General features: G+C 51.6%; 1 protein-coding gene across 1 annotated transcript in view; it reads left to right on the top strand.

The window, feature by feature from the left end:
- LOC112107420 (cysteine-rich protein 2) overlaps window positions 1–26,055 on the top strand; it is a 63,204-nt gene that overhangs the window by 20,378 nt on the left and 16,771 nt on the right. The window contains exon 2 of the mRNA XM_026656195.1: window positions 19,931–20,025. Within this exon, the coding sequence (XP_026511980.1) occupies window positions 19,931–20,025 (95 nt within the window). The remainder of the gene's footprint in view (window positions 1–19,930; window positions 20,026–26,055) is intronic.

Below are 26,055 nucleotides of genomic sequence, written 5' to 3'. Positions count from 1 at the left end.
GGGGGGGGGGGGGGCGGCGGGGGGGGGGGGGGGGGGGGGGGGGGGCCTCGGGCTGGCCCCACACTGGCGGGGGTAGGGGGACCTCAGATCAGCCCCAGGCGGGAGGCAAGGATGGCTCGGGCTAGCCCCGTGCACAGGTGAGGGGCGAGGCGGGCTTCAGGCCAACCCATGGGGTACCCTGTTTTCTGTTTGGGAAAATATGGTCACCCTAATGTGAGGCCCAGGGGGGGATGGGGCCACTGTCTTCAGTGGGTGGAAAATGGCGAGTGTGGACTGGTCCAGGCTGGGCTGGGAGGCAGGTGAAAGCACCCCCCTGCTGTCCTGTGCTCTCTAAGCTGAAGTGTCAAAGGCTGGCATGTGGGGGTGCCAGGCTGCCATCCAGAGCATACTCACTGGTCTCTGAGCCCAGCAGAGGCAGTGCTTTGCCTGCTTGTCAGTCCAGCCTGTGCCGAGTTTTGGGCTTGGTCTCAGTTCTGGGTCAGCCCCAGAGGGTTTTCCTGGCTCTCCCTTGGTAGTGCAGAAATGCTAGCACTGCCCTGTGTCCCCCACCCTCTCCTTCAGCAGGGCGGCCATAGCTCTCCTGGTAGGGATCCGCCCGCTGTGGGAGGAGAGGGAGCAGTGACTCAGGGAGCTGAGCTTCCAGGGAGCCAAGACTCCAGACAAAGGCCTGATTCATTCAGCCGGGTGAAGCTGTCTGTCATTCTGTGACTGCTCCTCCAAGGTGTTGGCAGGGCAGAGAGGCCTTGGGGAACACGTCTCTGTCCGGAATGGAGCAGGGCTTGGCAGTGGGGCTGGGGAAGGGGCGGGCTACTACAGCCTGTGCCAGCTGGGAGCATGTCAGCGATTGGAGCCGGGGACTTGGAGCCATTACTTCTGGCAGGGAGCATGCTGGGGTTTATAGGAAGGAGCTAGGAGTCGAGAGATCTAGACTTTCTGCCCCAGCTCTCTGACAGTGGGCAAGTTGTTCCCTTGCTCTGTGCCTCAATTTCCCCTTAGGTAAAATAGGGATAATGCCTCCCTTACAGAGGAGCTGGTACTATGTATGTTGTTGATCTGCCCTTGCTGTCACTACCCCTGGCTTGGGGACGGATACCCGGGGTCCCTCCCTTTCTGATCATGTTGTAACAGATCATTGGTAGGGGGGCTGGAGTTTGGATGACTTTCCCTTTTCCATCTCCAGGCGAGGTGTTGTGTGGCTCTAGGGATTCCCCAGCTCTGAACAGAGCAGCTGCGGCTGCCACAAGAGTTGGCTGGGGAATTGGGCTGGGGAATTGGACCGAGGAAGCCGGGCAGCCTCCCCCTGCTGGTGGGGCTCAGTGAGAAATGTTGTAGATGAAGGGGGTTCAAGTATCACTTCAGGAGATTCCCGAAGGAAACCCTCTCTCCACCAGGCCTGAAGTGCAGCCTCTTAGGTCAAGGTTTGGCTGCTGTGATGTCCAGCTCTTCCATTTCCTGTGCATCACCCCCTAAAATGGGCTCCCTGCTGACCTGCAGGGGCTGTGCTGAGCAGAGATGTTGTTAGTGGCTGCCATGGTTCTATCCCAGGAAGGTTTTGCTGCATCAGGAGAGGTGTCGTGCCCAAGGCTGCCCTCTCTGCTGAGTCAGGGGCAGTATCCTGCCTGATAGGGAGCAGGTCACACCAGCTCTGCTCATCAAACACCCGTATGTGTGATCGAGCTGAGGCCCCAGGATTAATTTCACAGCCAGGGGATCTGTGGTCAAAGGCAATTGGCCACCTTCCTCTGAAGACTGTGGTGTTGTTTGAAAGATGAGCAATCAGGTGTTGCAGAAGGTTAGTTTGGAAGTTGAGCACGTCCATCCATGAGCCACAGCCTTTACCCATTGATTGATTGCAGCGCGTGACATCCAATGGTGTTGCACATGCAGACTGCAGGGAGTAAGGCGCTTCCTCCGCTTTGCCCATCATTGCCAATAACAGGATTTACATGGATCGCGAGGTTTACCTTTTGCGAGGTTCACTGCACCTTGGGCAGGTATTGCTGTGGCCAACTCCAGCAGCTGTCTCTTACGTATCTTGTCTGTGCTGGTGGTTCTGAGTCTGGCTAAGGGGAGGGAACGTGGAGTTCTTTACTGCTGCACTCTGTGCAATAAAAAACACATTGTAGTGTTTTCTGAGTGTCTTCATTTCCCCTTTTGGAGGGAACACTGAGCTTCTGTGCAAGCAGCTGGCAGAGTGTCGCTGGATTCTGGAAGTGGAACATTACATCATTGCCGCATCCTGTGCTGGAAATCTGGCTGCTAAATACAGAAATCTGTTTTCTGGTTTGGAGTTTGGTTTTTTAAAATTCTTCCTCTTCTCCAGGCGTTTGGACGCTGGAGGGCGGTTCTTGTGCAAGTTACAGAGCCCCAGACACAACAAAACCTGATCCTTAATACTGCTGGAGTCTGTCTGACCTCCCTGCTGGAGACCTGGGGACCCCTTGCTGACTCACCTCCCTGAACCTGAGGGGAAGAGGCAGCGGATCCGATTCCCACCTGCATGGGTGGCCTGGAGTGTGTTTCAGGTGGGGTGACAGGCACCTGGCGCAAGGGTCAGCCCAAGGCCTCAGCACCACTTCAGCCCTGCTTAAGGTGTGTGCAGATCTGTTACCATATATAGACCACTTCCAAATGGGCACCTACTTATTTGCCAGAGTCTTTGCATCAGTGGGAAGAAATCACAACAAAGGGCACAAAGCCCACTTTCTGTTCTTTCATTGGTTACTTTTCGCAGGCTGACGAGAGGCGGCTAGAGCAGCAAAGGTCTTATGTCTGCTGGTTGGGGTGGGCCCTGGAGTACAGACAGCTCCTGCTGGGCAGCTGCGAGCTGAGAAGGCTGTTTCTCCTCCTCTGAGTGAGTGAGTGATATAACTGGAAAACTCACTCCCCTGTCGTTCCCTAGCCCTGAGCCATGGAGCTTAAGGCCAGAAGGGAGCACTTGATTATCAGTCTGACCTCCTGGATGCCAGAGGCCACTCGATGCTGTATACAGTCCTGTTCCCTGCCGGTAGCATTCAGAATGGGTGGAATTCCCTGCTAACCCGTAGCTACAGCAATGTCTGTACAGTACAAAGGCTGTCTCTTTACCAGACTCTGAAAGCAGCTATAGCTGTAGCAGGGGCCATGTCTGACTCAGCCATGGAAAATCTTTGGCATAAAGGAAGAATTAAGATTCAAGGGCTAAGTTTTACATTTTGCTCCATCAGTGGTGCAAAGGGGACAGAAGCTGGCTTAAACTGCCCTCCCTGATTCTGTACCTGGTTCTGGCTCCTCACCAGTCCCAGCAAAAGGGATGTGCCATGGAGGGAAAAGACTGTGGCCTGGCTATGCTGCACTCTGGTGATCCCCTCTGGGGCTGTTATAGCTGAGAGCAGCCCCTGGGGCCAGGATCTGGCTTTAGGAATTTAATGCATTTCAAGCAATAGAATTGCAATGTGCAGATCTGTTAAAGATGGGAAGCAGGACAAGAGTTAAGTGGGTGCTTGGCTGATTTCAGATGTCAAACCCCCATCACCCAAAAAATAGGGGGCCAGCAAAGAGGACAGAGCTGCAGAAGTTATGCTCAACCTGCAGCAGGTTAGTAAATCTATCTCTGCTGTGCCATGCAAGTCGTTGCTGTGCAACTCCCCAAGCTATTTTATCCCTTGGTCTTTGCAGCCTGGCTATTAAATCAGTTATGATTTGCAATGGGACAAACCAATATGGCCTAGCATGGGAGCCCCTAAGCCTCAGCGCTCTTGGGTGCTGAGTCTCTTTACTGCGGCAGGTGCCTCTGAGGACTTGAGTTTTCCAAGAGCCATGAGTCTGGCAGGCGCTTCTGAGATGCGCATGGGTGTGTGCTCAGATCCATTCCCTCTGAATCAGCAGCATGACTGTCGCCATCCTGGATGTTGACTCTTGTGCTGGTGGTATTCCTAGGAATGCCATCAGAGCATCGGCCTACTGCCAGTCCTGAGTTGCCCCTTCTGGAAGGGATGTTCAGAAACAGCCATCTGCAACGGTCCAGCTGCGAGTAGAGCAGGCACTGGGTGGGTGCGTGAAGCTGGCCAGGGCTGGAGCTGTACTCCTGGGTTGATCCGTGATTGTTCTAGGGCTGTTGGAGCACTTGGGCATGTGATTCCAGGTATTTCTCAGCCAGTGTGGAGAAAGCAAATGGGGCTGGAAAGGAAACAAGAAAATGTCTCCCCTGAAGGTAAGGGACATTTTTAGCCTTCATCCGAGTCATAGAAGATTAGAGTTGGAAGAGACCTCAGGAGGTCATCTAGTCCAACCCCCTGCTCAAAGCAGGACCAACCCCAACTAAATCATCCCAGCCAGGGCTTTGTCAAGCGGGCCTTAAAAACCTCTAAGGATGGAGATTCTACCACCTCCCCAGGTAACCCATTCCAGTGCTTCACCACCCTCCTAGTGAAATAGTGTTTCCTAATATCCAACGTAGACCTCCCCCACTGCAACTTGAGACCACTGCTCCTTGTTCTGTCATCTGCCACCACTGAGAACAGCCGAGCTCCATCTTGTTTGGAACCCCCCTTCAGGTAGTTGAAGGCTGCTATCAAATCCCCCCTCACTCTTCTCTTCTGCAGACTAAATAACCCCAGTTCCCTCAGTCTCTCCTCATAAGTCATGTGCCCCAGCCCCCTGATCATAATCGTTGCTCTCCGCTGGACTCTCTCCAATTTGTCCACATCCTTTCTGTAGTGGGGGCCCCAAAACTGGACGCAGTACTCTAGAATGTGGTATCATCAATGCTAAATAGAGGGGAATAATCACTTCCCTCGATCTGCTGGCAATGCTCCTACAAATGCAGCCCAGTATGCCATTAGCTTTCTTGGCAACAAGGGCACATTGCTGACCCATATCCAGCTTCTCATCCACTGTAATCCTTAGGTTCTTTTCTGCAGAACTGCTGCTTAGCCAGTCGGTCCCCAGCCTGTAGCAGTGCATGGGATTCTTCCGTCCTAAGTGCAGGACTCTGCACTTGTCCTTGTTGAAGCTCATCAGATTTCTTTTGGCTCAATCCTCCAATTTGTCTAGGTCACTGTCATAACTATAAAGGGAAGAGTAACAGCCTTCCTGTGTACAATACTATAAAATCCCTCCTGGCCAGAGACTCCAAAATCCTTTTACCTGTAAAGGGTGGATTACCAATAAGGGGACAAGATCCTTTCAAATCTTGATGGGGGGAAGGCTTTTGTTTGTGCTCTTTGTTTTGGGGGTTGTTCGCTCTTGGGACTAAGAGGGACCAGACATCAATCCATGCTCTCCAAATCTTCTGAACAAGTCTCTCATATTTCAAACTTGTAAGTAACAGCAAGGCAAGGCGTGTTAGGTTTATCTTTGTTTTCTCAACTTGTAAATGTTCCTTTTGCTAGAGTGTTTATCTCTGTTTGCTGTAGCTTTGAACTTAAGGCTAGAGGGGGTTCCTCTGGGCTCTTTGAATCTGATTACCCTGTAAAGTTATTTTCCATCCTGATTTTACAGAGATGATTTTTACCTTTCTTTCTTTAATTAAAAGCCTTCTTTTTAAGAACCTGATTGATTTTTCCTTGTTTTAAGATCCAAGGGGTTTTGGATCGGTGTTCACCAGGGAATTGGTGGAGGAGTCTCTCAAGGCTACCCAAGGAAGGGAGTTAGCACTTGGGAGTGGTGGCAGCAAAACCAGATCTAAGCTAGTAGTTAAGCTTAGAAGTTTACATGCAGGTCCCCATATCTGTACTCTAACGTTCAGAGTGGGGAAGGAACCTTGACAGTCACTTTCGACCCTATCCTTATTCTCCAGCATATCTACCTCTCCCCCCAGTTTAGTGTCATCCGCGAACTTGCTGTGCTGTGCTGCGGCCACGTCTCTCACACTTCCCTGGCAACGTGCCGTGACATCACATTGCTTCCCGCTGGGATCCAACGGTGGGAGGGCCAGGTGTTGGAAAGAAGCAAAAGGCTGGGGCTGGGTGTCAGGGAGCTCTGGGCTGGCACACTGAGCAGAGCCCTGCTAATTGGTCCTAATGATGGGAGACCCATGCAAATTAGTAACAAAATTGGATTCCGAGAACAAACACAATCCTGGAGCAGGGCTACTGTCTCGGAGAGCCCTGCAGTTGTTCGTCTTACCCACCGCAGTTGGGTTTAATTATTTATGACCATCCTTAGCCTGCTAGTGAGCACTCTTGAGTGTGACTGGGAGCAGTGCTGAAGTCTTGGTAATGCGAGCACTCGCTCCAGCGCATCTCTTCTCTTTGCCGATAGAGGGGAGGAGATGGCTGCTGTGTGTGGACGGGAGTGAGTGAGGTCCTGTTGGATCTTCAGTAAATGCAGGTGGAACGCAGAGGAATCCAGTGGCCCAGGGTACAGCTGGATCGCAATGTTGTGTCTGTATAAGGCAGCCCCCCCTTTCTCTGTCCTGATTGCAAAGTAACTCTTCCAGGGGGGAGGGATAGCTCAGTGGTTTGAGCATTGGCCTGCTAAACCCAGGGTTGTGAGTTCAATCCTTGCGGGGGCCACTTAGGGATCTGGGGCAAAATCAGTACTTGGTCCTGCTAGTGAAGGCAGGGGGCTGGACTCAATGACCTTTCAAGGTCCCTTCCAGTTCTAGGAGATAGGATATCTCCATTAATTAAAAAAAAAAAAAAAAAAAGCAGCATGTCAGTATAATGAACAGCGTACTGGAGACTTTAGTATGTGCTCTGGCTAGTACTGACCCCAATTGGCATATAGAGGGTCTCTGAGGGAGCTGCTTCTTGCTAACTCTTCTGCGCTGCAGGCCCTTGATCTCTCTCCTGCATCATCTACAATGCCATGTGTCTGTTGCAGCATTGGGCTGGCATGGAACCTATGCAGCCATGGCTATAAAGAGCTTTGGGATCATTCCCCCCATCCCCTGTGATGGGAGCTTTGCTGTTGATCCAGTTCCATCCTCGCTTTGTGGCCTGGGCAAGATGATCCGTAGCCAAGTGCATGTCATAGGAGCCAGGACCCTGGTGCTTGCTGAGCTGACTCTCTGGGATGACAATCCCACCGTAAGTAACAAGGAACAAGTGGAGAGGGTGCTGGGCAGGGTGCCTGCCCTCCCAGGTGGGAAAGCAGGTGCTCTAGGCAGGCAGCTGTCCAAGGGGACTCATTGCACAGGGAATAGATGCACAGAGAGGCTAAAGGAGAGCTAGGTTGACTGAGGATTCATGCGTATCTTCCCTGCAATGGAAGGTCCCATACGAAGAACTATGTTGGGGGGACTGTGAGAATGCAGAGTGAAGTGCTTGAGTCAAGAAATACCAAAATTCATGTTCCTGTGTAACCTTAACTCTGCCCCATGGGAAGGTCACATTATGATGCAGAGTTTAAATGACAAATGGCCTGCTATTTCTCAAACCTAATACCTGGCTATTTCTCTGCTGTAGTAACATACCTGATGCCTTACTGATTCCCTCACTTTTAATGGCCATAAGTCTCTCTGGTGCCGTTTTCCATGTATGTCACACTGCAGGGGAACCAGGGGCCTTGCTGCAGGCTGACCTCCTCGGCCTGGAATCTGAGGAAGGGAGGCAGAACGGAGCACATTTGCCATGGTGCAATAGCAAAGGGACCAAAGTGGACAGCATGGTAGACTAGCCCCACTGTTTCAGGCATACAGCTGTAGTGGAGCCCCTGGCGGAAGCAGCAGTGGATGTGGATGAGTGTACGTTGTTTTGGGTGGATGGGTATCTCACTGCACATCCAATCCTTGATTAACTTGTGTGAAGCCTGCACTGATGCTGTCCCCACAGAGGACTGGCTGGATTTGGGATCTGATTTGCCCAAGACCATCCTTGGAGAGACTCACAGCAAATATTGAGCTGGCTGAAATCTCAGCATGTTGCTTGGTCCCAGGAGGATCATGGTGAGTGGGCTGCACTCTCGACTCTGTGCTGTGCCTGAGGCTGTACCCTGGAAGGGGATGGCAATTGTGTATTTATGGAGCAGATAAGGCGAAGCAGCAGGAAATCGGAACTCTTGTTTTCTCTCTCTGTGTGGTGATTTATAGGACTCTGAACTCAAATGGGATGTCAGTGCCCTGGAAGTGGGTTGGGTGTCTCCAAGCTGTTTCCTCTGCTGGGAATAAACAATGCAGCCTGGAAAACTCTTGCTAATCCACTGGCTGACAGCCTGGCTAAGAGGTGGCTTGTTTGCGCTCCCTGGGGAGCGTGGGGCCATTGTGCAGAGCAGGATAACTGTCTGCAAACATCTGCCACATGGAATCAGAGAGCTCAGCCGCCTGCACTGTGGCCCAGCAGGATGTCTGGATGAGAGCTTTGGTCTCCAATGGAGGGATCTGGGCTGGGCGGAATGCCCTACCCCCATCATGTGGGGGATGATGTCTTAGCTGGTCTTCCACTCCCCAGTGATCCCTTAACAGGGGCTGCAAGGTCCTGTTGAAGTCTCTTCCACTCCCTGGTGCCAAGGAGGAGTTCTTAGCCCTTAAGCAGCCTGAGTTTATGGTAGGTTATGATCTCAGGAGATTTCTTTCCGGGCTCTGCTATTTGTGTGGTGTCGGTGGGTGGGTGAGGGATGGGTTCTGAGCTCTAAAGATCTCCTCTCCCTCCACCCCCCAGGTTTTTCACTTCACTTCCCATCGCCAGGCCTGGCTTCATGGAGAATTGCCTGTTGCTGAGGTGCTCTGGATGTGGCTCCCGCTAGACCCTCAGGGGTCACTGCAGAGTGAGACAAAGCATTCACCCCACCGAGTCCCAGGCCTTCCTGTGTCAGAGGGTGCCAAGCGTCCCACCTCTGTGGTGTTAGCCCGCCATCTTTATGAGCATGAGCTTGGGGACCCTTCACAGTCCAGATTCCTTCCCTAAGGATCTGGTTAAGGTGTGGTAATGGCTGGTAGCTGAGCCGTACCTGCTCCGCCTTGTGAACAACCAGCCTGAAATATTAAAAAGCAGCCATCCAATGCTGCCAGGCTCACAGCGAGGCTTGGGTGTGGGGGTGGAGCACACTTGGCCCATGGCAGGGCTGTAATGGAGACAGCCTCTTTGTTGTGGTCTCTGGCCCTTTCCTGCTGCGGTTCATTGCTGTAAGAGGGCGATGGCTATTGTTGACGTTCAGAGTAGTGGGGAGAGGAGAGTTCCTGGTTGACGCTGCTGAAATTCAAGCCAGGGGTTAGCCTGACCTTCTCTCTGCCATGACAATGCTGCTCACGCCGTTTGTGCTCCGACACCAGGCTCCGCTTACAGCTTTCACGCTCCATTTCCCCTCCCAGGAGGTCTGTGGGGGGCCCGGTAATGCCAGGCAGGCTCTGTGTGCCTGCCTGTGGGGTGGCAAAGTGCCCCCAGCTGTGACCCAGGGCAGGGGGGAGCAGGTGCTTAGGAGCCATGCTTGCCTTTGGAAAGTGCTTGGAGAGCCATGAATCTGTGTATGGCTAAGAATGGTTTATTTGCGATGTAGCTTCGGTTGTCTACAGGCACTGCAGGCTCCATCTGCCGGGGCATCTGCGAGCTGTGGGGGAGGGCACACTCTGAGCCCTGCTCAGCACAGGTCCTTGTTGCACACTGGGCTGTGGAGCAAATGCCCGCAGGGCTGTGATGCGGGGTGTCACTGCAGTGCTGCACCCTTGTAGCCTGCTCAGGAGCAGGGAATGGCTCCATGTCTTTTCCCTGGGTTCGCTGACATTGTGTTGGGATGGAGCCTGGCCCCTGCCCTGGATTATATGGGTGGGGGGGCAGTGGGCTGTTTGTGGTGAGGGGAAGCATTAGGGACCCACATCTGAACCCAGACCCAGCTCATTGCCCTCAGCTGATTTAGCTAATGAACCTGGCCTTCTTTTTGTGTCTGCTCATGTCTTCAGCCATTCTTAAACCCTGCAGCCGCCCTGCGTCCCTGGTCGCTCAATAGCGGTCCGTGCCCACAGCTGTGTTCTGTTCCTGTTCCTGGCTCCTGGTTTCCTCCCCCTGGTTGTTACCCCTGCTCCGGCTGATACTTTGGCTCTGACCCTCAGCTTCATCTCTCTGCCTGGACTTGGTATTTGATGTCTAACCACAGCACTGGGTACATCCACACTGCAGTAAAAGACCCGCAGCACAGCTATGGCTGTCCCAAGTCAGCTGACTCAGGCTCACAGGCCTTGGGCTGTGGGGTTAAATACTTTGTAGACATTTGGGTTCAGGGTGGAGCCTGGGCTCTGAAACCCTCCCTGAACATGGGGCCTCAGAACCACAGTTGCCAACTTTCACGCGGTAAATAAGCACCCCGACTTTCACAATAAGCCAAAAATCAAGCTAATCCCATTTCAAAACAAGCCAGTCCCTAAGATCCCCAACACTCCGTGTGACTAGATTCCCCCCGGTGTGCAGTCTGGGACTGTTGTGGGGCTGCTGAGCACTCCTGACTCTCTCCCCCCCTTGTCCCCTCTTGCCCCTGCTTGCCGGGAGCCGATCAAAAAAAAGAAGCAACAAGCTCCACAAGCTACAAGCCAAAATCTAGACAACAAGCAAAACCAACAACGAGTCCTTGTGGCACCTTGGAGACTAACTAATTTATTTGGGCATAAGCTTTTGTGGGCTATAACCCACTTCATCAGATGCATGTAGTGGAAAATACAGTAGGCAGGTATAAATATACAGCACATGAAAAGATGGGAGTTGCCTTACCAAGTGGGGGGTCAGTGCTAACGAGGCCAATTCAATTAGGGTGGATGTGGCCCATTCCCAACAGTTGACAAGAAGGTGTGAGTATCAACAAAGGGAAAATTATTTTTTGTAGTGACCCAGCTACTCCCAGTCTTTATTCAGGCCTAATTTGATGGTGTCAAGTTTGCAAATTAATTCCAGTTCTGCAGTTTCTCCTTGAAGTCTCTTTTTGAAGATTTTTGTTGAAGAATTGCCACTTTTAAGTCTGTTATTGAGTGTCCAGGGAGATTGAAGTGTTCTCCTACTGGGAGTGGCTGGGTCACTACAAAAAATAATTTTCCCTCTGTTGATACTCACACCTTCTTGTCAACTGTTGGGAATGGGCCACATCCACCCTAATTAGGGTGACCAGATAGCAACTGTGAAAAAATGGGACGGGGTGGGGGGTAATAGGCGCCTATATAAGAAAAAGTCCCCAAAAATGGGACTGTCCCTTTAAAAATGGGACACCTGGTCACCCTAACCCTAATTGAATTGGCCTCATTATCATTGACCACCCCCCACTTGGTAAGGCAACTCCCATCTTTTCATGTGCTGTATATTTATACCTGCTTACTGTATTTTTCACTCCACGCATCTGATGAAGTGGGTTTTAGCCCACAAAAGCTTATGCCCAAATAAATTTGTTAGTCTCTAAGGTGCCACAAGGACTCCTCATTGTTTTTACTGATACAGACTAACACAGCTACCCCTCTGAAACCTAGCCAACAAGCAACTCACAAGCCAATTAAGCCAAAAACAAGCCTAATTTCTGTTTGTTTGGGTTTTTTTTGTTTGTTTTTTCATGGGTTTGCCATGTCTGCTTAGAACCCGGGCTCCAGCCCAAACCAGAACCTGAATGTCTACACTGCAGTTTTTAGTCCTGTGAACCTGAGTCAATTGACCTGGGCTCTGAGACTTGGTGCTGTGGGTTTTTATTGTAGTGTAGACGTGCCCTCCAACCCTCAACTCCTGATTCCTGGCTCTTGGCTCTGGCTCACTCCTTTGTCTTGGTAACTTGGCTCTTGATTCAGGGTCTGGCTGCTAGGCCTGGTCACCTCTGTGCCAGCCTCCCGCCCTGACCACGAGGCGAGACCACCCATGGCCCGGTTCCTAACAGAGAGGCCAAGGAGAATGCCTGATGCAGCTGGGCAGTCCCCACTCAGCAGAGCCAGAGAGTCCCTGGGTGCATGTGCAATCCATATCGGGTTGGTGACTCTCCCCAGTCCAGAGTCTCAGAGCAAGCCTGACCTGGGGAGCCTCACTGCCCTGTAGAAACTGCACCACGTGGGTGTGTGTGTCTGGCATGTGGCTGGCTATCTCTGTGGGGGCCAGTGGCCAGGGCCTGTTGGGATGCCTGGCCTGGTCTGAGTTGCTGGGCATGGTAGCAGTAGTGTCGCCTCCCACAGTCGGGAGGCTGCCATGCTCTGCCCTCCTGTGGCTTGCGATGAGCTGAGAGGCAGGCAGCTTTCCATAGGCCTCTCCTTGGCAGTGGGAAGGATTCCTGGGATGCCGTGGAGAAGTGAATGTCTGCTTTTTAGTGCCCTGTGGAGCAGGTCCAAGGCAGGTGTGTGGGAGTGAGCTGCTCAACTCTTTCCAACTGCATTGCAGGGCAGGGCTGAGCTGTGGAGCAGAGCACCAGGGAGGTAGGAATCACTGACTTTCTCTCCATGGTGTAGACACTTCAGCACACTCCATCCCCTTAGTGCGTGGTCCTGCTGCCAGGCTTTTCCTGTGTAGGATGACCAGATGTCCCGATTTTATAGGGACAGTCCTGATTTTTGGGTCTTTTTCTTATATAGGCTCCTATTACCCCCCACCCTGGTCCCGATTTTTAACACTTGCTGTCTGGTCACCCTATTCCTGTGTGAGCTGAGGACTGCTGGATCTAAGCACAGCATGCCCTCCCCTGCTCCTCACCTGTGCCAGGGAGCCAACTGGTTTGCCAGAGAATTCTGGGCAGGAGACAAATGCTCTCAGATAGGGAGCCTGATCCAGAGCTAGCAGTATAGCCTGACCCCAAGTCCCTGTATTGGGCCTGCTCTGAAGAGGTGGAATGAAGGCAGTTCTCCAGAATGTCAAGCTCTTATCCTTTTGTTGTTTGTATTACAGTTGCCCTGGTCATGGCCAGGACCCCATTGTACTGGGCACTGGGCAGACACAGAACAAAAAAAATAGTGCTTGCCCCTTACAATCTAAATAGACAAGAGACAACAGCTTGGTGCAAATAGATGGGTGAGTACAAGTTCTTAGTTGAAGCACGAAGAGGAAGATGCTGAAAATGGCCAGTGGGGGGGGGGGTCCCCTCAGTCCAAAGTTGCTGGGACTTGGTGTGTGTGTGGGTTCCTCTGGATTCCCCTTACTGAGGGGTGAGAGCCATTGTTCTCTTAGAGGTTCCCTGCCTAGTATTGGCTGCCTCCTGCTCCCCACATCACTATCACAATAGCTGCTCTGTTGGGAAGTGGGAGCCGTGGGCTGGAGCCCTAATCCACCCTCGGCCGGATAGAGCCCTGCATGGGTACAAAATTGATATCCGTGGAGCTGCAGGGCTCTACCGGGAACCTCAGCGGCAAAAGCAGCAGCCTCTCGGGCCACCGCTCCCAGGAGCCAGCACCCTGTGTCGGCAGCTCCTCTGGCGTGGATGTACTGCCCCCAGCCCAGTCCACTGGGACAGGCACCAAGCTCACTGGCAGCTGTCCCTGGTTGTGCTAGTGAAGCAGGCGGGGCTGGGGGCAGTACAGCTACGCCACTGTACCCTGCCCCGCTCTGCTCCTAGCTCTGCTCCCGGCCCCAACCGCGGCCCTGGCTCCTGCCCCCGCCCCACAGCCTTGGCCCCCAACCACTCCCTCCCCCGCCCCCGCCCCTGGCCCATGGCTGTGGCTCTGTTCCTGGCCCCAGCTTTGGGCCCCTTACCCAGTCTATGTCCCCCTCCACCCTCCAGAGCCATGGCCTGGCTCCGGGAGGAGGCGCGGACAGGAGTAAGGGGGGGTGCAATCCTGAAAAGTTTGGGGACCACTGTTCTAGCTGCTGGGCCAAATTCTTATGTTTCACTGTGCAGCTTCACTGGAGTCAATGAAGATGTGAAAGTATAATGGAGAGCAGAATGTGGCTTGCAAAGTCCTTGTTACTGGGGTCTTTGAGTGAACAAGAAAGGACCCAGCTCAGCTTTCAGATCCCAGATAGTGCAGGTGTGACAGGTAGAAAAAACCTCTTTTGTCTTGTCCCCTTTTGACCCAAGGGGTTCGCCAAAGTTCAGGGTCTACCAGTTTGTTTCCGTTAGGAGGAGACATTGGTGATGGATTCGGGTATTTCTTGGAGGCAGTTCTGTTTGTTTACAAAGAAGTTACATAAAGTCCTGAACACAGTAGGAGTTAAACAGCAGGAGGTAGTTTCTTTGCTTGCAGTTCCAAGCTTCTTTCCAGCCAGCACTTTGCCCAAAAACTTTTTCTTAGCTTTTTCTCAGGGTCATGCAAAAGCTAGTCTCACTGTGTCTGGGGCTCCTCTATGTGCTGTGGTGTTCCAGCCCCTTCTCTCCCATATGCACACCTGGAATCAAAATCAGTTCCCTATCCTGATATTTACATTCATCCCACAGAGAAACTCCTCTGCCCACATAGTTCAGACCCCTAAGCCACCTGTTGTTTTGGGTGGTGGCTCCTGTTTTTTGGCTGTCTCTAAACAAAGGGGTCATTTAATTGTTCCCTCATTTAGTCTGAATGGAAGGCAGCTGTTACACCCACCACCTCCAGTGAGGTTTTTTCCAAGTTCCAGCATAACAACATGTATACAAAACAAATTTGACATCTCCCCCCCCCCACATTGAAGCCAATGAGAATAAATAAACAAAAAAACCCATAATGCCATTTCAGTCGCATTTAGAGTAGAAGTGCACTTGCATCCTGCTGCTTTATTTGCCTGTTAAATATTTCATTTGGCTTTTTATGACTTCGTTTTATAGCAACTTTAATTGAATTTTACCATATTCCAGCTGTTTGTGTAGTGCCCAGAGTGTGTGCACAGAGAGAGAGAAACCAAAAACGGAGAATTAGTGGGTGTGAAGAACAAAGACAGATCCCAGCACTGAAGAGGAAATGGGAAAGAGGTGGGAGGCAGTGTAACGAATATACGTGGTTAGGCATGCAAAGAAAAGATAAGGGTAGCAAAATGAATTAATGCTGCCAGAAGGGGTTTGGGGTAGAACAAAAAGGACTTTCATATAAATATCTTGGACGGAAAAGAGAGACAGAGGGTGGAGTGGGATGGAACTGATTCAGAAACGGCAAGATACGGTGCTTATTTAGATTCCTTTTTAATAACCATATAAAGCACAGATGCCTGGGCAAAGGAATAAGGAAGGTTTTGTCAATATGCTGGTAGCTGTTGATAAAACCCCCAAGAAGTAACCCTTGTGGAGGGTGGGGGGGAATGTTGTATACGTGTCTGCAGGTGTGGGTGACGTGTGCCCAAGGTTATAGTGCTGTGGGAACTGACTTATGGGTTTACAGAGCCACTGAAAATGATCCATCACACACTAAGGAGAGAACCAAGAGATAGCAAAGAGTTTGAAGGAAGCCGATGAGACACCAGTCCTAAAGAAAGGCAGCATGGCCCAACCCGTTTCTGTCTGGCAAACCTAGCTTGAATCCCTGCTGAAGGAAGTGGACAAACATCAGGGGAGAGATCTAAGCGGCAAGAGAGTGCTAAAATCCTGAGTGAGAAGTGGGCCTGGAACACAGAGCCAACCAGTCTGCCTGCTGCATTGCTCCAGTTGAGTGCTGGTATAATGCACTGATTCCAGTTGTGTTAACCTGGTGTAAGGCAAGGGGGAATTGGATCGCTAATCCTCCCAGGCAAACACGGTGAATTTAGAAAGCTAATGGCTGATGGGAGGGTGGAAGATGGTCTTCTAGGGAAGGCATTTGGGGTCTGGGATCTTAGCACATCTTTCTCAGAGTGGGTGTGAGTGCAGTGACATGGCCTGCTAGCTGCCCAAGGGTGCTGAGGGTAATGCTAAATAGCGACGTACAGCATAGGGATGGCAGGAGGCAGGTGTGGAGCAGGGTACAGCAAGAGTCATTATGGGCACTTATTCTTCAGCCCCCTGGGCCCTCACTGTCTGTTGTCCCAAGGTTCAGTCCAATATGCTTGGAGCTGTAGGGAGAGCCAGCAGAGAACCAGGGCCGCAGTGCCAGGAGTACCTGGACAGCGCATGTTCACAGCACAGTCCAAAGGAGGGATTGCAGCTGTTCGGACTGAGCCCTGATGCATCTGAGGTGATGGTGGAAGAGGAGGAACCTTGCCACAGACAGCACCTGTTGGATCTGTCTGCAGCCATGGGGGCTCCTTGGCTCTGTCCTGTGCCTGAACACACAGCCACGGTGGTGAGGAACACCCCCTTCCTTCTGCGCCTGGCCAGGGGATGACCCTGGTCCTTTTAGACATCGACCTGATGCACACTGTAGCCTCAAGGCTCAGCTCCTGCCATCTGTTACACCTGTGAATGGAGCCTTGGGCTCTGGGGAAGCTACCCGTGGCCCAGAACACAGCAGCGTGGCTGCTCACTAACATGGGTTGGTGTGATCAACAATCGCTGTGTGGGCTTCCCATTGAAACCAGAGTCCAGTTCAAGGTTGCTGCTCTGGCTTTCGAAGCCTGGCATAGTAGTGGCCTCAGAAGGATGTTGATTAATTGGAGAGGGTTCAGAGAAGAACAACGGGAATGAGTTAAGGGATAGAAACCATGCCTTGTAGCAAGAGACTCAAGGAGCCTGGTTTATTTAGTTTAACAAAGAGAAGGTTAAGGGGGGACTGACATGGGGAATAGATATTTAATAATGGGCTCTTCAATCTTGCAGAGAAAAGGTCTAGCATGATCCAGTGGCTGGAAGTTGAAGCTAGACAAATTCAGATTGGAAATAGGCTGTAAATTTGAATAGTGAGGGTTATGAGCTATTGGGATAATTTTCTCCATCATGGCCATTTTAAAATCAAGATGGGATGTTTTGCTAAAAGATCTGCTCTAGGAATTATTCTGGGGCAGGTCTCTGGCCTGGGTTGTACAGGAGGTCAGACTAGGTGATCACAACAGTCCCTTCTGGCCTTGGGATCTATGAATTCCTTCTCTTCCATGCGGTGATGACCTCGCACAACAGCTTGCTCCCTTGGGGGAAAAAGTAGTCAACAAGCAAGAGGAGCCCCGTTTCCACAAGACACAGAACTTTCCCAGAACCTGGACTCAGGCTCTTGAACTTGCTGCCTTTCAACGTAAGAGACCAGCACCCTTGCCACATGCAAACTAAATGCAGAACCCATGTCTTCTGCGTGGCTTTCCCCTCATGATTCCCGGAGGCACAGAAGTATCCTCGCTTCAGATAATGAAAAATTCTAGCAAGCTCTGCTCATTCTAGCCAGCAGGGCTGGGGGGAGAGAGATTGTAATGTTTAATCTTTGTGGAAGGCACAGCAAACGGTGACCTTGCAAAGCCTAGATAGGATCGGTGTTGCTGCTGGATCTGGTCTCACATAACATCTTTGTTTAATGTGCTGAATGGGAGAGGAGAGATACTAGATATGTGGGCAGGAAACACAAAATGAGATTTCACTTGGCCCGGTTAAGCTAATGCATCTGGGATAAACAATCAAAACCATTCCTATTCAGTAGGTGGGAGAAGTCTGGGGAGCAGCGATAGAGAGACCGACATAAGGTCAGAGAGATGAACTTGTAATGTGACTGCACTGCACAAGCAAATGTGACTTTTTTTTTTTAGGCTGAATACACAGATGCTTTCCAAAGTGTGGGGTTAATAGTCCCTTACTATATATGGCTCTGATGTGACCACACCTAGGTGACTGTGTCCCTTTCTGAGCTCCTTCTCCAAGAATGCTGACAACCCAGGGCCTTTAGGGATGGATTGATAGGGGAGAGACTAAAAGTGTGTAGCTTGGCTAAGGCTTTGTCTACACTGCCAATTGAATGACAAAACAAAAGAGGGCTCCTGCCAACAAAGCGGCAAAACTTTTGTCTTTCGCGCGGGGGGTGGGGGCTGGGGGCTGGGATGTTTAAAGTACCCATAAAAGACAAAAAGTTTGTCAACGACTTCGCAGTGTAGACATACCCTTATTAGTGACATGGCAGTGTCGCTAAAAGCTGTATAGTGTAGACAAAGCCTAAGACAGTGGTCCCCAACCTTTTTTGTCTGGCGGGCCCCAGACGACGAGCCACGGAGGACCGTGGCGGCAGACCAGCATCTGCCGACAAGCAGCAACATCAATAGGCGTCACCGCCGAAATGCCGCCGCCGAGCAGCGTCATCCAGAGGTGTCGCCGCCGAAAATCGGCGGCATTTCGGCGGCGACGCCTCTGGATGACGCTGCTTGTCGGTGGCATTTCAGCGGATGCTCATCCGCCGGCCAGTACGCGGGCGCACTTAGATGCCCCGGTGGGCGTCATGGCGCCCGCGGGCACCGTGTTGGGGACCCCTGGCCTAAGAGATGACTAAAGGGGCTGAGTTGGAGCAGAAGTGCTAACAGTCTACAAATGTTTGACTAGCAGCATGTTCTTTAGGGTGGTACAAAGAGGTATAAAGAGAAGCGACAAATAAAAGGGAACATCCCTGATGTTCAGCCTGTATTTTCCTGCCAGTGAGATTATGAAATGGTTGGAATAGTCGCCAAGGCCCAGATTCCCAAGGGACCCCCTCCCACAGATGGGGCCAGTTTTTTCCAAAGAGCCCAGCTCCGTTTAAGCAACTAAAGATGGGCTAGACCTTTAGCAGTGCTCTGCCCGCAACAGCTCCTGCTGGGACACCCGATTTTAACACAGGGTGCTGAACTCTCCTGAAAATCTGGAACTGTTGGAGGCTCCCAGGAGGCTGCATTCCTGAAGACATTTTAAAAATCCACTGGGACTAGCAGGCAGTCAGGACTGATCCCCAAACCTACCCTGTGTACGAGGAGATCCTGAGCTCCCTGCAGTCTGGCAGTGCTGCGGGGGGTGGGGGTGGGGGGCACTGGTGAGGCAGGAGGGGCGGCTGGCAGTGCCCTCTGGCAATGCCCTCGGACCTTCCCCACTCCAGCTGTCTCAAAAGGGCTTTGGTCGTGGTCTCCGTCCACCGGTCTCTGTCAGTTATGCATGTCAGGCTCTCACCAGAGAGAATGTCCCTCTGGGAATTGGGCTGATGGGAGGAAAAGGGGCAAATTCTCACCTTAGATCATGGTCAGGTCTGCTCAGTGTTGTGGTGGAGCCCTGAGCCACGCTGAAATGCATCAGGAGTCAGCAATTCAGTAAGGAGATGCTCCTTTCACCAGGACGTACCATGGTGCTGGGGGGCTGTGATGCAGGAAGGGTAGGCTGACAGATGAGGCTTAAAATCAAAGTCTTGACTGTTTGTGGTTATTTTCACAAGAGTCAGCCGCAGGGCCGGCTCCAGCTTTTTTGTCGCCACAAGTGGCGAAGAAAAAAAAAGAAAGAAAAACCTGATTGAGCTGCTGCCGAAGTGCCACCGAAGAGGAAGAGAGGGAGTGAAGGACCTGCCGCCGAAGACCCGGACATGCCGCCCCAATAACGGACGGAGTGCCGTCCCTTTCTATTGGCCGCCCCAGGTACCCGCTTCCTTCGCTGGTGCCTGGAGCTGTCCCTGATCAGCCGTTGACTCCAGAGTCTTGGCTAAAATCTAGCTCAGGGTACTGTATTCTGCTTAGTGTAGACTTCATCCGGCAGAGCTTTTGTTTTTGTGTGTGTTTTGTAAAGCACCATTTATACTTGCAGAATAACAATTCTGCTGACCTAAATTTGCCCCTGCAGTTTTCCATCAAACAGGGGATTCTTCTGCACTTCCTGACCTTATGGTATGGGGAAGTGTCACTCTGAGCAGTTTAACCACTGCTGTCTTCCACCTTGGAGGTGGCTGCATTTCGTTAGTGAGCCAAGTGATTCCTGTGCCTCTGTCTAGTTGGTAGAGAGCTGTGGGGTCTTTTGGAGTGAAAGTCAGACAATGAATTTTTCCTCCACAGTCTTGTCCTTTAACTTTCCCTGATAGGTGAGGCTTCCCTAATAGGTCATATTACAGGAGAGAAGAGAAGCAAGATGATTAATTCTTGCTGCAGACAAAGTTAGTATGTTTAGTAATGTTTGCTAAGAGCAGTAATTGCCATTAGATGCAGACTCCACCATACCTAAATCCTGGCCCTCTAGCTCGGAGTGAGGCTGCCGGGCCCTGTTCTGCAGATGTTCGCTTTTTGCCTTCTCTCTCCAGCCAAGCTGGCTCACCCTGCTTTTTCTCTTGTCTTTCCTGCAGCCGAGAAAGTGACCTCTTTAGGCAAGGACTGGCACAAGTTCTGTTTGAAGTGCGAGCGCTGCAACAAGACCCTGACCCCTGGGGGCCATGCTGAGGTGAGAGCAACATTAGAGCATCAGTTATGCATTTGTCCCACCCTGGGTCAGGGGGGAAAACGTCCCAGCATCATGTGAGCGTGTCTCAAGGTTGAGATGATGGAGAGTCACAAGATGCTGTTGCTTCTGCTGGGATGGCTAGGAAGCCCGCCAGGGTGGGGCTATTACCCCAATAACTGGGTCTCATCCCAGGAGCCAAGAACGGGCTGTAATAATATACTAGAGGGTTGCATGCTTCATTGATTATGTAGGCAGAGCTGGACACTCAGCCACCTCCTCCCCCTCCCTGCCCCCCGTGGGTGCACTGCCCAGCTTGGACACCTGGTTTGTGGTGGGAGGGGTAGGGAGTGAGGGGCTTGTAGCAGCCTGATCTTCACTCAAACCAGGCCCACAAAGTGCCCGTGTGGTGCTGCGGGCGGAGATGGCTCTCTGGTGCCCTGACCTGGAGATCACTGCCTCGCCCCTGTATCTCAACCTGTAGAATCATAAGTTAGGTTGGTGGAAAACAGGTTCTTCCGGTTTTATGATTTTCACCAAAATGAGTAGGATTCTGCCCATTGATACCTCAAACATTCCCTGAAATTTTGGAACAGCCCGGATGAGATTTTCAAAAGTTATCATGTTGCAGACAGATAGAGAAATGCCATTGAGTTGAGTGTAAAGGCCTCGCTGTGCTCTGCTAATTCAGAGGGTCCTGGATCTTGGGACGTTTGGGAAAGCGGGAAGCTCTTGTAGCCCTTTACTTTTCCATCACACAGGGTGCTCCTAGTGCTATCTGAGTCATCACCCCAGGTGTTTTCACTAGGCTAAATGTTGCCAGTTCTGCCCTGTGTGCAAGGTGAGAGAGGTGCTGGGGAGGGAATGGAAGATAGCACAATCACCAAACTCAAATCAGCATTTGGGAAGATGCCCTGGGCAAATCCAAGACAAGCAGTGCTGGCTCTGAGCTAGGCAGGTTCAAACGCAGCCTTTCCAAAGCACTCCACCCAGCCATGATAAAGCAATAGAAAGAAAACCTTGTCTGCAGAGTCCCCACCCAGTTAAAATGAAAAGGAGTGGGTTACCCAAGCTCTCGGAGATGGGTGCAGGCGAGGCAGGAGTTGGAGATGCAGAGCTTTCCAACTTGCGTTCTCCATACAGCTATTAATGGATAAAAAAATCTGAATTCATTTTCAAATGTAAATATTTGGAGAAACATAAGAACCGAGGCCCTACTGAACTTTGGGAAACAACCTTGCGCGGTGCTAGGATGGTCTTGTTTAACTCTCACTTGGACTCCACTCCCTTCAGAAGCCCTTTAGGAACCTCAGTGAGCAGGGGAATTTATGGAATAGGGTTCTGAGGGCTGTTGGGGGATGAAGGTCTAAATGGGGCTGTGAGTGGGTGGTTACCCAAAGGCATGACATAATGGGGAGGGGTCGACTGGAGGCCCTAGAGGAGCAGACGTGTTTCTATATGCCACGCTGCAGATTCTCCCCTCTAAGGACATACAGCCTCCGTGTAAACTTGTACTGGGTAGCTGCAGAGCTGGCACTCCCCAGAAGGCTTGGTGGTTTTGTACTGCTTGTCTGAATCTCTTGGTTCTGGAAACTGGGCTGGATGTCTGGTAAAAGTGGGCTCTGTTGTGAGGCTTCTGGACCCTGATGCTGCTGATACGGTAGCGAACACTCCAGTTAAAGTTGCAGAACAGAACCATTTCTGTTGTAACCTCCGTTTTCCCCTCCTTCCCATGCTTGATCTCAGCCGAAAAGAGAACTCCGTTGGGAAATGGGAGCATAGTTCAGTCCGCCATTGCAGTTGCTATAACAGTGTGATAAATCTGGCATAGGTGCTGGAACTAGGGGTTCTGGGGATGCTGCTGCGCTCATAGACTCATAGACTTTAAGGTCAGAAGGGACCATTATGGTCATCTAGTCTGACCTCCCGCATGATGCAGGCCACAAAAGCTGACCCACCCAATTTCCCTTATCTCAGCTGTTGAAGTCTCCAGATCGTGATTTAAAGACTTCAAGTCGCAGAGAATCCTCCAGCTTGCGACCCCTGCCCTATGCTGCGGAGGAAGGCAAAAAACCTCCAGGGCCTCTGCCAATCTACCCTGGAGGAAAATTCCTTCCCGACCCCAAATATGGCGATCAGTAGAACCCCGAGCATACAGGCAAGATTCTCCAGCCGGACCCACATTTTACCAGCGATGGCACGTTATTGCCTAATTGACTAAAATCACGTTATCCCATCAAACCATTCCCTCCATAAACTTATCTAGCCTAATCTTGAAGCCAGAGAGGTCTTGGCTTAAAGTGGTTTACAGTTTGGTTCAATGGCTCCTTGGCTTAAAGTGGTTTACAGTTTGGTTCAATGGCTCTCAGCACCTCCCTATACAAATTGAAACCCCTGAAATCTCCTTTAGCCTGACCACTAGGTATTTCTCCTGCAGATAACTTAAACAGTGAAGAGTTGAAGCTCGTCACATATTGTCCTGAGGCTTGGCATCTTTCCTAAGATTGAGGGGGGACTTAAAACTAAACAAGTTCTAAGAGCATAGACGATCCCATCTGAACTGAAGCTACTAAGCAGAGACAATTTCTGTTTGGGTCTTTTTTAAAAAGCAAAAACAAAAAGGAAATTAAAACCAGTTTTCCTTTTTTTTTTTGAAATTGCCAAAAAGCAGGCAATTAAAAGAATAAAGGTTGTCATGGTAATATTGGCTGGGCCACTTTCACTTCCTGTGTATCTCTGGTATGTATTTAAGAATTTAAATAGTAATAAGTTACACATTTAACAAGACAACTGGAATAGAAAACTTCCCATCTGTGCAATGCATCTGAGTAGGACAGCCTTAGCCTGTAGCTGTGGACCCTTGGTATGTCCTTTGGTGCTGCTTCCACAGAGTAAACAGCCAAACTCCCAGTGATTGCAGTGGGAGTAGGATTGAGCCTCTGTTAGCTTCTCAGAAGTCTGTTCCTCTGTTCAGGGCAATAAAGGTGACCCAGGGAGATAGCTGAATGCTTACTCTGCTCTCTGATTTGCTAATACAAAGCACACTGAAGTTTATCACACACAAGCCTTTGCAGCGGTCTGCTCTCAGCCAGCCCCCTGAACATGAGCCTGGTGTTCCCTTAAGCTCCTGTAGTCCTAGTGCCCTTTTAGCGTGTGCTGTGTGATTTCTGTTGGAGGCAGCAGCTGGTTAGGGTAAGGAACCCATGTGAGGCTCAGTGGTTCTGCCAGGCCTTTTCTGCTGCATTATATCCTGCTCGTGGACCCAAAACCTCCTCCTCATTTTTAGGCGAGGTTTGCTTGATCTTGCCCCTGCTTGTCATGTGAGATGTGGGTGCATGGAAGGATCTTCAGAAGTGACTTAGCAGCACGAGCCCTATTGCAAGTCACTGAGTCATGTTTGAAAATCCACCATGCAGTGCACATAACTGGTGCTAGACACTGGATCTTTGTAGCTCTAGCATAGCCTTCTGCCCTTGAGGAGCTGGACCTCTGGGTAACAGACTAGGCTGAGCTCTGCCACTGGGAGCTGTTCGTTGTCAGGATCACCCTTGCTCCCACTGCTCTGCTCGCATGCTTTCCCAGCTGGTCCCGTTTGTTCGTTAACCGAGCAGCACAGAGATGCTCCGCAATGAAGAACTATCTAAGAGAAGTCTCTGAGTTCGGGATGGTGCTGGTTTTCCTCTCTGTCTTGCCATGAGCTTGTAGTAGGGTAAAGGACCAGTGGTTTGTTGCAAAGCTTGTGTCTTTCTGCTGAGTTTCCCCTTCTCGCAACCTGCGAGCCCCTCCCCGACAGCTGACAATCCTATTTCTGTCTCAGTGGGTTTGGCTCATTGGCTTCTTCCTTGTGTTTCTAACAGAACCCAGGCCAACAGAGCTGTACTGTGATTATTGCTTCCGCCTCTGTGCTTCAGCATCTGCTGTCGTTACAGTCCTTATGCTGCAGTGGCAACTACTGCAGGCAGATGTGAGAACAGTGGCGCGTGGGTCTATGTCAAGCTGTTCTGTGTCTTGGAGACAGATTTATGGCATTCTGTTTTGTATTAAGACTGAATTCACATGACACTTTACCTGTTTGTAGCCGTTATAAGATCTGTCTGATTTCCATGCTCTGCTACTCGAGTAGCAGAGCCTGTGTCGGAAAGTGGTTCCTCTTGGCCTGTATTCCCATCCTGGAAAGCTGGTGTGGGGGGAGTTGCTGGGAACAGAGTGTGCCGTGTCTGTGTCCAGAGGTGCACACGGAAGCCTGGGAAGTCCCTGATGGGGACCTGGCAGAGCTTAGCAGAAAGCAGCCTTCTCAAATGTCTCTGCTAAATCCAGCTGAAGCCAGTGTCACAATAAAAATGGAAGGAGGGAGCTTTAGCTGCTTCCATGAATGGCAAACTGCTGCCTCAGCCCAAGGCAATGGCAGAGATGGCATGCCTGGAACAGGAAGGCTTCCTTTTCCCAGTGTCCTCCAGTCTTCACCCAGAGGGGAGGAAAGGGGAGAGTTTGTGCCATCTTGCTCAAAGTGGGGGAGGTCTTTCTCTCTCTCCAAGGCCAGGTATAGCTTTGTGCTTGGGCTTACGCAGTCAGTGAAGTCTGGCCAAAGCACATGGGGTCTGAGCTGCAGGTGTCCTTGATCCAGGGACTAATTTGCCAGGACTTTACCAGAGTGCTGAGAATCCAGCTGCGGTCTGCATGGGAATAGACTCAGCCCAAGCCAAACACCTGCTCAGAGGAAGCTAACTGTCCCACAATCACTACTGCTGCCACTCAGCTGTCTCTGTTTTGTATAAATTGGGGATCTGTGTCCCTGGAAGCTGGTCTGGTCTCTGCTCTCAGGGCTGTCCCTCTTGGTGTTACTGCAAACGGTGTCCTGTCCTATCCTGGGCTATGTACGCTGCAGCTGATGGGCCACCAAAATGACTTGCTGGCCAGCCAAGATAGTGCCAGTTATGGTAAGCTGGCAAGCTGCGTTGGGCCCATCCTGAGACCTCACAGGCCCACTTCTCCTCTCCCACTGCCATGTGCGAGCCCTGGGGTGGGGCAGGCTATAGGAACAGACTGGGTCAGACTCGAGGTCAATCCAACCCAGGGCTCCTGTCTCTGGCAGAGGCCAGCACTAGATGCCACAGAGGAAGGTGCAATAACTCCATAGTTAATATTCCTTGGACTAGGGGGGTGCGGCCAGGTGCCTTCCAGGCCCCCCCGGGCAGCAGTGAGCTAGCATAGTCCCATGTGCGCAAAGGCCGTTGCTGTGTGGCATTGCGTCCTCAGGCTGCAGATGGGGGTAGGGTGACAATATTTGACCATATTTCCCAAAAGGAAAACGGAACACCGCATGGGGCTAACCCAAGCCGCCCCCCTCCCCCCCCGCACAAGGCTGGCCCGTGCTGCTCATCCGAGCCCCCCTCCCCGTGCTGGGCTGGCGTCGCTGCTTGCTCGAGCCCTACCTACCTGCCCGAGCCCTGCCTCCCTGGACTGTGCGCGAGCGCTGCTTGCAACCCCACATGTTCCTCCGCACCCCACTTTTTGACAAAAAACTTTTTGATCAAGTTGGCAAGAGCAAATGGGACAAATGCCCACGTTTGCCAAAAAAGTCGGGATGGCCAGGACAGGGCTTAAAACGGGATTGTCCTGGCCAAACTGGGATGTATGGTCACCCTAGATGGGAGGAGCGTCCATGGGGAAACACTGTCTCTTCCTAATGGTGCAGGGCAGCAGGCACTGGGGAATGGGAGCCTGAAACCTGGCATGTGACAGCTGCCGTGCAGCCTGCTGGGTCTTCAGGTCTGAGCACCATGGAAACGCTCTGCCCCTTTTGTCAAGACAAACGCTGGGGTGGCTGTGGCTCCTGCCGGGGGGGGGGGGGGGGGGAAGCTCTGTCTTCCCCCCCCCCCCCCCCCATGCAGGTGCCGCAGGTGCAGACAGAACAGGCCACTGGCCTCAAGGGCTCTGAACTGCAAGATGCTCTCTGGGAACTGGCCCGTCCTGCCCAGCCAGGAGAGTGAAGCCGGAAGCGAGTGATTATGGGTGACACTAGAGTGTCTTTCA

This window comes from Terrapene carolina, unplaced genomic scaffold (assembly GCF_002925995.2).
Source record: "Terrapene carolina triunguis isolate 2854851 unplaced genomic scaffold, T_m_triunguis-2.0 Scaffold212, whole genome shotgun sequence".
Taxonomy (NCBI): domain Eukaryota; kingdom Metazoa; phylum Chordata; order Testudines; family Emydidae; genus Terrapene; species Terrapene triunguis.
This window is presented reverse-complemented; position numbering and strand designations above follow the sequence as displayed.